Source organism: Danio rerio, chromosome 15 (genome assembly GCF_049306965.1).
Source record: "Danio rerio strain Tuebingen ecotype United States chromosome 15, GRCz12tu, whole genome shotgun sequence".
Taxonomy (NCBI): Eukaryota; Metazoa; Chordata; class Actinopteri; order Cypriniformes; family Danionidae; genus Danio; species Danio rerio.
Window position 1 is genome coordinate 37,654,591 of NC_133190.1, and position 12,792 is coordinate 37,667,382.

The 12,792-nt window shown below is 32.8% G+C and overlaps 1 protein-coding gene across 2 annotated transcripts in view; it reads right to left on the reverse strand.

Annotated features, from left to right (window-relative positions):
* Positions 1–12,792, reverse strand: part of LOC101884284 (rho guanine nucleotide exchange factor 28) — a 68,110-nt gene that overhangs the window by 24,453 nt on the left and 30,865 nt on the right. Inside the window, exons 2-9 of one of the 2 annotated variants that reach the window (XM_073923887.1) lie at positions 6,146–6,194; positions 5,884–6,013; positions 4,901–5,185; positions 4,346–4,514; positions 2,939–3,140; positions 2,428–2,488; positions 2,285–2,310; positions 1,833–1,893 (exon numbers count right to left, since the gene is read on the reverse strand). In XM_073923887.1, the coding sequence (XP_073779988.1) occupies positions 1,833–1,893; positions 2,285–2,310; positions 2,428–2,488; positions 2,939–3,140; positions 4,346–4,514; positions 4,901–5,185; positions 5,884–6,013; positions 6,146–6,194 (983 nt within the window). Of the gene's footprint in view, positions 1–1,832; positions 1,894–2,284; positions 2,311–2,427; positions 2,489–2,938; positions 3,141–4,345; positions 4,515–4,900; positions 5,186–5,883; positions 6,014–6,145; positions 6,195–12,792 lie in introns of those variants that run through there. The other variant, XM_073923888.1, reaches the window with a different exon arrangement.

The window sequence follows — 12,792 nt, forward strand, 5'->3', positions numbered from 1 at the left end:
ACATTAACTTAATACTATATGGTTAGGGTCAGGATGAGCCAGATTAGTTGTAATTTTTGTACAATTAATTATAATTAGTCTACTATAGTGAGTATTTAAAACGTGTAACAAGGACAACTTAAAATAAAGCGTCACCTAATTATTTTTATGAGTAACGTTGTTCATGTTTGCGAAATAAATATAATGTAGTGATTACATTTTAGTCTCTTATTTCAGTTTGGTGAACTAATATCAACCCCTTTATCCAGGTCATGCAAAAACCTTATTAAAGAACAAAGTTTAGTAACTGACGATTTTTTAATTTTTATTAAATGGAAATTCTACTGTAAAACAAAAGGATTCGCTTAAGAAATCTAAAAACCTGTAACCATTGAAGTCAATGGTTACAGGTTTCAACTTGATGACAATTTTCAGTTTTGGGTGAATAATCCCTTTAACACTATAATAATTCCTCCCCGTTCTTCTGAAATTCAAAGTCTGCCACAGGTTTCCTGAGAAGAGTCTGTGCATCCAGAACCAACAACATCTGACAGATTTCTGCAGCGACACCACTGTCTGTCCTTTGCTTTCCTTGCCCAGGTACACTATAAAAAGAGAAACGTACCAAAATGCACCAGCTATAACATAGTTACTTTTTAGCATGTGGGACTGAAGATAGCTTGAGCGCTTAGCATAAAACTAAACTAATGAAACAACTTCTTTAGATTATGCAAGTTATCCCAAGTGTAAATTGAATAAAATATTTCCAGAAGTGTCCCCAGTGTGTGACAAATGTCAGTTTTTAAATTCCAAAGTGTCTCATTTCTGTTATGTGTCCCAAATTACAGAGTTTCTGAAACAAAATATTTCAAGTTTGTTCAGTTACATTAGACATTCCGATTGAACCAGATCCTATATTAATTATATTTGGAGTTACAGAAGAATTTTTGAGACTTACACAGGTACAACAACAGTTTGTTTCATATGGGTTGATCTCTGCCAAAAAATCTATCCTTTTGTTTTGGAAGAAAAAAAAAAAGATAACGGGTTCATTACAAAAATCAGATATACCCTCATAGACAAGGTTTTGTTATTTGAATAAAATGTAGTCCCCTTTTATTTCCTTTTTACAAACTTGTGATTAATATGTTTACTATGCATTTAGTACCTTGGTTTATTGTTGGATGGGTGGGTGGTTGGTTGGGGGAATGCATGTTCATGTTTTTTGTTTAATTATTATTTTTATGACTGTTGTTTGTTGTTGTTTTTCTATTATGTTTATTATTTTTCTTTTTAAATGTCTAATTGTTAGAATGCAAGTTTTATGTTTATGTTAAAAAAAGTGTATTTTAAAGTAAATGTCTGCGAAAATTTCTAATAATAAAAACATTGAAACTAGATTATGCAAGTATTTTTTTTATCTAATGAATGCTAGGGGAAAAATGTTTGTTGTGAGAATCAGTTTCTTTAAAAATGTTTAATAAAAAATAATGATAAAACCTACAATCTTGCTCAGACACATGCAACTTCTCCTGCTCACACTCCCCAGTCTCCCATATTTGTTAACACAATTATTATTTATTTTTTCTTACAGAAACGCTGCAGGTAAAATTGTGATTTTCTGATATCTTTGCTATTTGCACATGTAAAAATAACCTCTGAAAAGATATGTTAGGCCTATATATATAGTAATATATACTGTACTTTTAAAAGGACAAAGAGTTATATGATCTAAACATATAGTGCACCAATTAAATAACTTGGTCCCCCTTTGTAAACTGTGGCCCCACCTTGGCCCCTGCCTTTAAAAATTCCTAAATCTGCCAGTGGGCAGAGATAAACAAACATTATACCGGAGTCATCAGATGACAAGAGCTCCTCATCTTCATCCTGACTGGTGTTGTTGAGCCAAGCCTAAGAGAAAAGCAGTAAACAACAATGTGAAATAAATCAACAAAATAACACACATTTAAAGCAAGAATTGTCAAGAAAATTATAAATGCTAAAACGAATTGTAGCATTCAAAACGATTCGGTACAAATGATTCATTTGAACAATTTGAATGATTCGGGCGGAATCGCCAACCATTCGCATTTAAATGATCGCTGCTTTAAACAATTTAGACTTTATGCGATTCAAGCCATTTATTTACGCATCTAATATATTTATTTATTTTATTATTATTTATTTACCGCTGTGTCTTCCTTAGACTGTCTGTCATCAACTGTAGCTTATCTAATTGTTCTATATAGCAAGCAAAGTAAATAGCTAGAAGTGTTCAACACTGTCACATACAGCCACTTACATTGTGAAGCAGTGAGTATGGTGATCCTTTTTTAAAGATTGCATGAAAATAAGTGAGAAATAAATGTTAATCCTGAGTCACAGTCAGCAGATACTTGATGACAGCCTTGAATATAGTTTGAAAGTCAAAAGAGAAACATTAACCTGAGTATGAAGACAAAGTGTTGCTTTCAGTTCCTTCTGTTTCCACTCTCAGACCTTTGAGCTAAAATTACACAAACATATACACAATCCATAAACATCAAATCAATATAAGAAGTTTCCAGTTCAATCATTTCAATCCAGTCAAGTTCAGTTCAATTTAAATGGATAGCTGACCAAAAAATGTTCATTTCCTCAACATTTATTCTTCTTCATGTGCTTTTAAACCTATTTGAATTTCTCTCTTCTGGTTAATACAAGATAAGATATTTTGATGAATGCTTGTTGCTGACACCCATATAATATACTACAAAACATTACTATGGAAGTCAATGGGTTCCAGCGTACCAGCATTTTTCCAAAATATCATCTTCTGTGCTCAACAGAAGAAAGAAACTCAAATAGGTTTTAAATAAGTGAATAGTGACAGAATTTAGATTTTTTGGGTGAACTATCCCTCTCTTTTAATGTTAACAAGCATTACCTGTGCGACCTTTAACCTCTTTTATCTGACCTTGTTTATCAATGCAGAGTCCTGTGCACACTCTCGCAGCAGTGATATGGATGATTGAATGGTTGTTGTTGTAGGACAGAGCTCAGACGCACACACGGACAGAGAAAGCATCTCAGAGGCGTGGCTAAACCTGAGGAGGTGGGATTTACCAGCCCATACTTGTGACACGCCTGCTAGAGGTGTGGCTAGAGGATTGGGAGGACTGAAAGAGACATAAAGAGAGTATCATTCTTATCACAAATTAGGAAAGCCTAATATTACCATGCCTGCCTAGTAGGAATTTCTATGGAAGTGAATGGTTCCCAGTTTCCGACAATCATCAAAATATCTTTAGTGTTCAACAGAAGAAAGGAACTCAAATAAATGGAGAACGAGTAAATAAATGAATTCATATTCATCCCTATTCTTCAACAGTTTGACAACATACATGCACACAGATTCACACAACACATGAAAAAAAGGAAATGCACAGCAAGTTAAGAAAACACACGGAAATAAAAACACAAAAGATTTTTGAAAATATCTTTATCAAGGAGATCTGAGAGGTACGTTTTTGATTTGTTTTAATGTCCTGGACAAATGTTGTTGTTTGTATACTTTAGCCATAATATTCAGTACTATACAATCAGGGTGTTAAAATAAATAAAACCAACCTCTCAGATCTCCGACAACACCCCTAACTAGAAAGCTGTCGGGTTTGTCACTCTTGGAGTGTCCCCCCACACATTTCCCTTGGGGTCTGTGCTATTCGCAGCATGTTTCTGTATTTCCATGCATGGTGAGAATTTGCTGATGACACTGGTAAAGATGTTTTTTAATCTGTTAGTGTTTTTCTATTTGCATATGTTTTCTTAACCTGCAGTGCAAATTTTGTATTGGCCTGATTTTGTTCAAAACAATGTCACAATAGTTTGTTCTTTAATATATATTTTAAGAGTATATCTGGGCCTTTAGTCTTCTAAAGCCATACAATAGTTTTATATGAGGAGCAAACTGCATTTTTACACTTTCATAAAAACCAGTGATGTACATACAGTGCATCTGGAAAGTCTTCATAGCGCTTCACTTTTTCCACATGTTTTTATGTTACAGCCTACTTCCAAAATAGGTTAAATTCATTTATTTACTCAAAATTCTACACACAATACGCCTTAATGACAATGTGGAAAAAGATTTTGAAAATGCTGCAAATTTATTCAAAATAAAAAACCTGAAAAGTCACATGTACAAAAGTATTCACAGCCTTTGCTCAATACATTGTTGATGCACCTTTGGCAGCAATTACAGCCTCAAGTCTTTTTGAATTTGAAGACTTTCCGGATGCACTGTAGCTGTCACTTTTTTCTGCATAAGATATTTCTGAAATTTTTAACGATAGATAAGCTTAAAGCAATAAGGATACATTACTGATTGAAGAGTTTTATCAAAGCGTGCTGATTGGTCTGCTGGGCCAGCTGAAGGGGCGTGTCCCCATCCTGATTGGGTGAGTGGATAGTCATCAGGGCACCAGGCTGACAGAGGAGAAACTCTGAGACGCTCACAAACCCCAGACGCACACACACATGCAGGAGAGATTCTATGTGCAAACAAACACACACATTTACACACAAATTGCAGTTTTAGTTAATTTACAAATTTCATAAATACGTTAAAAAGCTATTCATATCTCTCTATGTGCCTCCCACTTTGTCAGTCTGTGAAGCTCAATGACAGTATATTTTGGACATCCTCATTTGTGGTCACCACAGTGACCTCTAATCCAATTAGAAAGTCAGTGTTTATAATTCCACAGCTCATCTCCGGACATTTGTGTCATCTGGATGTGAAGCAGGAACAGTTAAATCTGATTACACATACACACATTCATACAATACACGGAAACAGGTGCTCCGGTTGTCTTGCCACCATGCATAAACACACACACACACACACACACACACACGTATGCATATATAAACAAACCTTGTCTGGACTGTCCGAGCAGGTTGTGTGGGGTGTGTAGATTGGCTAGGGCCAGCCTGATCTTTTCATCCATCTCTGCTTTTGTTGAGCTGTCACTCAAACCATATCGGCCAATCAGATCTCTGTGCTCACTGGTGCTGAGGCGGTCGCTATGGGTAACCAGGAATTCAGCCAGTTCCTGTGCATCATCCTCCACGTATGTCAGATATGACACGCCTACACACATCACAGTCTCATCTGTGAAAATATACGCTCGGACACGCACCATCTCTGACAGGTTATGACCTAAACACAAAGACATAAACAACAATGACATCACACAAGGAGCACCAACTAAACGTAACAATAGCATGCAAGGAGAAACAATGTAGGCAGGTCTCTTTTTAAAACTTTATATTATATTATAGTATTCATTTATTTAACTTGCTTTGGTTTAGTCTCTGATTTATTAGCGTTCGCCACAGCGGAATGAACCGCCAACTGTCCCAGCATTTATTTTATGCAGCGAATGCCCTTCCAGCACTGTGAAAAACCCATACACTCTTGCATTCACACACACACTCATACAGTACGGCCAATTTAGTTTATCCAGTTCACCTATAGTGCATGTCATTGGGCTGTGAGGGAAACCAGAGCACCTGGAGGAAACCTACACCATCACAGGGAGAGCATGCAAACTCCACACAGAAATGCCAACTGGCCATCCGCGACTCAAACAGGTGACCTTCTTCCTGTGAGGTGACAGTGCAAACTACAGAGCCACCGTGCTGCTCTATATTATATTACATTATATTCATTCATTCATTGTCTTTTCGGCTTAGTCCCTTTATTAATCTGGGGTCGTCACAGCGGAATGAACCGCCAACTTATCCAGCATATGTTTTACGCAGCAGATGCCCTTTCAGCTGCAACTCATCACTGGGAAACACCCATGCACTCTCATTCACACACATACATTATGGATAATTTAGCTTACGATTTACCTGGTACAATGAAGTACAGCATGGCGTGAACTCTAGTTTGCAGGACATGCACTAGAGTTGAGCCTTCAAGAACCACAAACACCTCTTCATCTTGTACAGAGGGAATCAGCGCAAAAACCTTTGCTTGGCCCTAAAAACACACATTCACATTAGTAAGAACTTAAACAATGTACTTTCATATTGCAGACCTGCATCTGTTGATTTGCTATTAGCAGCTTCTATTTTAAAAACGCAGAAAAACAGACAGAAAGGTGTTACTCACATAGATGGGAACCTCTCTTCTGCTTAGCTTCATTGTTGTGTTAAGCTTCCTTTAAGCAGAGATATATTAATTAAAGAGAAAAATTTAATGTTTATGATCGAAAAGTCATACTAAATGAAGAGATTGAACTCCACAGTCTCTCTCTCAACCTCAAGCTGAAAACTGAAGAAGTGAGAGGGAGAAAACAGGGGTGGAGTGAGTGAAGAAGAACGAGGATGGGGAGGAAAACATTAATGAGACACAAAACACAGACAAAGCGGAGAGATTATCGAATCTATCTGTTTAAATTTTTATGCTTGTTAAGGATGAGTACTTTTCTTAGGTAATCATCTATAGTCACACCATTTGACATTTGAATAAATGTGAGTAAATGAAAGAAAATGAGCACATCACCACAAAATAATTGTCACATATTATGGCATAAAAAAAAGTGTAGCAATGTTGTTTTGCACATTGATTGTTTGTATAACCACAGTTTTACTACAAACACCATGAATTAACTATGGTATGTACAACATCATGGTTATCTTCATTTAACTACAAAATTAAAACAATTATCTGTAAATTACCAGGTTCCCATTTTGTGATTCATTTTTATCTATTTATTTTATCCATCTATTAACTTATTTTATTCATTTATTTATCCACTCTTTTATTTATGCTTTTTAATTAAATTATTGGACCTTAAACTTTTGTCCAACAACTTTTAATTTTGAAACATTTGAACCTTGTTGAATCTATGCTACGAAGGATTAAAGCAGTTCTGAATGCTTAAGGGGGTCCAACTCGATACTAGTAAGGTGTACCTAATAAAGTGGCGGGTGAGTGTATATCCAAATTATATATTTTTTAAGAGATATAAAAGATGGTCTGTTCATTGAAAGATGTTTAGAGGGGCAAACTGCCCATTCGAAAGAAAAAAGACCAAACATCGAGAAGTTTTACGTGCATTTCTGCAATAATCAACTATTGTCCACAAGAGGTCGCCAGCAGGTTAGGTTAGATTGAAGACTGTTGTAGTCAGGCTGAAGTAGAAAGTTTGGGCGTTTTCCATGTAGTTTTTTTATTATTGTTAAAAAAAATCTATCTCTTGGATATATATATATAAAAAAAAAGTTATAGAATAAAAGAAAAACAAAACACAAAACAAAACGGGCAGTAAAGCTTTTATTATACAGTTTTAAATGGTTATTAGGATAAGTCTGTACAAGGAAATGCAGTTTTTCTACTTCATCATACTGTATAATTCAATGTGATATTCCATTTGTACAGTATTTGTAAAATATGCAAGTCAATTCTGACTGAAAAGCTCAAGCCGTTGTTTATCAATGTTTCCATGTAAAAAAAAAGATAGTCAAGAAAAAATGACATGAAAACAAACAAACCATAAGTCTACAATATAAAAACACAATCCGCACATAAAGCACGTAAAAAGAAAGTGGTTTGAGTCGCTATGTTTAGCTGGAGAAAAGAGCTGCGGCAGTGCATTCTGGGACTGAAAGAAGTCTTTGAGCTGTGAACTTTCCCCCACTTATCCAAACAACCAGTCCCAGAAAACCCGCAGTCTGAGACGACTACATATGCTGACCTCTATACTGCACACACACACACACGAATGCAAACAAACACACGTACACAAGCACACATACACACGAACGCTCTGTTTCTGTTTACTTCTCTGAATCCAGCCCCCCTCTCACTCACATTCCCTGCCTATATATCTACCATACAGTATCTGAGTGAGTTTAAACGTGCAAAGTTTGAGGTTTGCACAGATTCCTGAATGTTTTTTCTAATCTAAAAATCACATGCAGGGGCTTAAACATTCCTGGCTGCTTAATCACACAGCAGAAATCAACTCTGTCTTTCTTTCTGGCAAACTTTCTATCTTTCTATCTAAACTTTTTAGCGAAAAGAATAGTTCATAAAAAAGACGATTATCCTGTCACCATCTACTCATGTTCGGCTTGTTCCAGAGTTGAACACAAAAGAAGATGCTTTGAAAAATGTTGCCACTGACCTACATTGCACTTTTCTTTCCAATAGAAGTCATTCTATATTAGTATTAACTGACTTCTATAGTAGGATGATACAATGTAGGTCAGTCGCAACATTCTTCAAAATATCTTCTTTTGTGATCAGCAGAAACTTATAAGAATGTATGGGTGAGTGAATGTGGGCTACATTTCATTTTAGGAAAAACTTTCCCTCTCCGTCACCGCCTTCAATCTTTTTCTCTTATGTTTCAAGGAAGACAGATTTCCAGGAATTTTCTGCAGCCCTTCCCTGCTTGTTTTCAACTAAATAAAATCCTCGCTCAATCGTATCGCTCACATAATGCCTAATCCTGTGACATGTTTACAGAATCGTATTGAGAGGTTATGTAAAATATTTACACTAAGCACCAGGATTAGGATCTGTGCAGTAAACACTGCGTTCTCTCTAGGGGCTATGCATGGAATTTAGGACGGCCTCTGATCAATGGGTTTGGTTTGGATGTTATATACATTGTGTTTGTTATCTCAAGATGTGACCTATATATCTGACAATAAGCAAAACAGTGATCCCACTGAGGCAAGACACACTTTATGATCAATATACATGTTAAAATAGATTAGAATTATTCAAAAATTTTAACAATATAAATAAAGTTTATATATATATATATATATATATATATATATATATATATATATATATATATATATATATATATATATATATATATATATATATATATATAACTATATAACTATATAACATTTATATTTATTATATTCATTTTCCTTCAGCTTAGTTTCATATTTATCAGGGGTTGCCACAGCGGAATGAACCACCTACTACTCTTGCATTTGTTTTACAAAGCAGATGCCCATTCAGCCACAACCCAGTACTGGGAAATACACTGTCTGTAGACAGTATTAAGGCTATACTCTGTAAAAAATATGTTAATTATCAGTTTCCATCACAAGTGTTTCTGATTGTTTACAGTTGTGAGTTGCATTATGGGACCTTTATCTCTACAGTTTAACAACTACTATTAGTAGATTGAAATAATTTGATGGATAATAAATAAAATATAGAGAAATAAATTTGTTAAATAACAGAAAATGTACTGACAGCTTATTACAAGGTTTTTGTACTGTAATATACAATACCAACCCAGACAATATATCACTTTAAACTATTTCTAATTGTTAATAAAAGTAAAAAAAAAAAAAAGTATGCTATATATATATTTTTTTATATGTTAAAAAAATTATATTATATACAAAATTATACATATATATATATATATATATATATATATATATATATATATATATATATATATACATATATATACATATATATATATATATATATATATATATATATATATATATATATATACATATATATATATATATACATACATATATATATATACATACATATATATATATATATATATATATATATATATATATATATATATATATATATATATATATATATATATATATATATATATATATATATATATATATATATATATATATATATATATATATATACACACACACACACACACACACACATATATATATATATATATATATATATATATATATATATATATATATATATATATATATATATATATATATATATATATATATATACATATACATGTTATAGAAAAATATTAAATAAAAATTTTAAAAAGAGGAAAAATCAAGAGAAGCAAAAAGCATTTTTGTGGATAGTCTTTTTTTTTGTATTATTTCGCTTGAATTTAATTGTATTATCTTTCTATTTCTAAATATTTTTGGTGACTAAAATATCATTCTAATAAATATATCTATTTAACAAATCTGTTTTGTTTAAATGTACCAAAATACATGCCTATATTCACTGAGAAATGGATAAAAATATGAATTTTCAAAATGGGGTGTACCCAAATATGCTGAGCACTGTATATATTGTGTATGTATAAATGTGTGTCTTGTTTTTGCATAATATACAGAATATAATTTTTAGTATTTTAATTCTAAACATATTTTGTATATTATGCACTGTAAAATAAGTGAAATGAAAATATTTAGTGATAAGTTATATATATATATATAAGTTGAAGTCAGAATTATTAGCCCCCCTGAATTATTTGCCCTATATTTATTAGATATTTTTTAAGACACTTCTATTCAGCTTAAATTTAAAGGTTTAACTAGGTTAATTAGGTTAACTAGGTTAGGGTAATTAGGCAAGTTATTACAATGATGGTTTGTTCTGTAGACTAAAAAAAATGTGAAAAAATATCGAAAAAAATATAGCTTAAAGGAGCTAATAATTTTGACATTAAAATGGTTTTTAAAAATGTAAAAACTGCTTTTATTCTAGCCAAAATAGAACAAATACAATTCAAAGGGGGGCTAATAATTTTGACTTCAACTGTGTGTGCATATATATGTACAATAATAATAATAATAATAATAATAATAATAATAATAATAATAATATTAATAATAATAATAATAATAATAATAATATAGTTATATTAACTTCCCTTTTAAAGAATCATCTTATTTCTTTTGAGCACAGCTTGTAACATTATTAATATTGTAATTGATTTTGTATTGAATGGATTCAGATAGAAATACATCAAATTAACAAATGCAAAAAAGAAACGGTATATTATGGTTGCATAATTATAGTGCAAGTTGTAGTCTGTTTCAGATCACACAATACAATTAATTAAACTATTATTTGCCTTGCTTGGTTAAATAGAACGAACCTTAAAATGTTTTGGAAATGTGGCAATTGCTAATCAGAAAATAAATATAATAAATAAATAAATAAATAAACAAATAAATAAATTAATTAATTAATGATTACACTGTAATGATAATGATACACTGTAAAAATGCTGGCACAACATCAAGGAATTAAGTTAACTTTAGTTTTTTCAAATTCAAAAAGTGGATTGAACAAAAAATTCAAGTTGTCCCAAAAAGCACTCAATAATTGTAGTGTTTCAGCTCATTTTAAATAAGTTGTTTGAACAAAAAGCAAACAGATATTTTAGAGTGTAGTGACAATAATCAAAAGATCAAAAAGACACATCGAAAGTGCTCTGAAACACAAAAGAGCGAAAGAAAAGCAGCTAGATTTGATTGAGTCTGATTGACCTTGATTCAATCTATTTTGAAGTGTTATAACAGGAAGCATGTTGATATGAGGCTTTCATGGCTAAAATGGTTGTTTGACAGGATATCCCACTACCTCCATATCTAAACATGTAACAGAAAAACACAGATCTCTCCTGTGATAAAACAGATACAGTCAGTCAGTCAGAACGGAGAAGTTAGAGTTACTTTAATATAGCACAGGCAGGGTCCCATTCAGATGCATATAGCTTTACACTCATAACGTTGAGGAAATGTGAATAGAATAGAAATGCGCTTGACTGTCTGCATGTGTCCTTTTGGCAGTAAATAAACCATTGCTAGAATACAGGCACACACACACACACAGTTTCTCAAACACACAAAGGTGGCTTCCTAAACAGCTCTTCACAGAATAGGAGGAAATGGGTGGCAGTCCCGTTGCAGGATTACATCCCGTTTTAATGCTATACACACACAGCTGAATAAAGTACATTATATTAGTGTACAGCCATGGAAGAAGTTAAGAGACCATTTAAAATTTTTAGTTTCTCTGGATTTTGAAGTGTGTGTGTGGTCATTTAAAGCAATTTCCAGTATAAAGGAACTTTTATATTAAAATTAAATAATTATCATTAATTAATTTCATCAAATTTAATAAATTCATTAAATATTGTTTTTATTTTGGGGGGGGATTAAAAATCATGGTTAATCCACTATTAATTTAATGTTATTCCATATAGTGACTCTTAATATTACAAATATAGCCATTTAAAAACATGAAACAATTAATTTTTTATTATTTTACGCAATTAATTAATGAATCAATCAATCAATATAAGCCCTAAATGACAATATAAGTTATGTTTGAGGGCGGCACAGTGGTTAGCACTGTCACCTCACAACAAGGTCGCTGGTTCAAGTCACGGCTGGGTCAGTTGGCATTTCTGTGTGGAGTTTGCATGTTCTTCCTGTGCTCGCGTGGGTTTCCTCCACTGTCCAGAGACATGTGCTATAGGTGAATTAGATAAACTAAATTAGCCGTAGTGAATGAGTGCTTGTGTGTATGCGAGAGTGTATGGGTGTTTCCCAGCATTGGGTTGCAGCCAGAAGGGCATCTGCTACATAAAACATATGCTGAATAGTTGGCGGTTCATTCCACTGTGGCAGCCCAGGATAAATAAATGACTAAGCTGAAGGAAAATTAATAAATGAATGTATTTTTTTAACTTTCGATAACTTTTAGACCATTTAAATTTTGCCTAAAATAAAATAGGTGCCATCTTGAAACATTTATTCATTTTAAGTGACATTTTACTGATGTTTTATCTTTAGAAGAGTATAGAAAGCCACATTTTTTATGGAATAACCCTGATTTTAATACTGGGATACACCCATACACCCACATTCACACACACACATTCTTACACTACGGCCAGTTTAGTTTATTCAATTCACCTACAGCATAGCGCATGTCTTTGGACTGTGGGGGAAACCAGA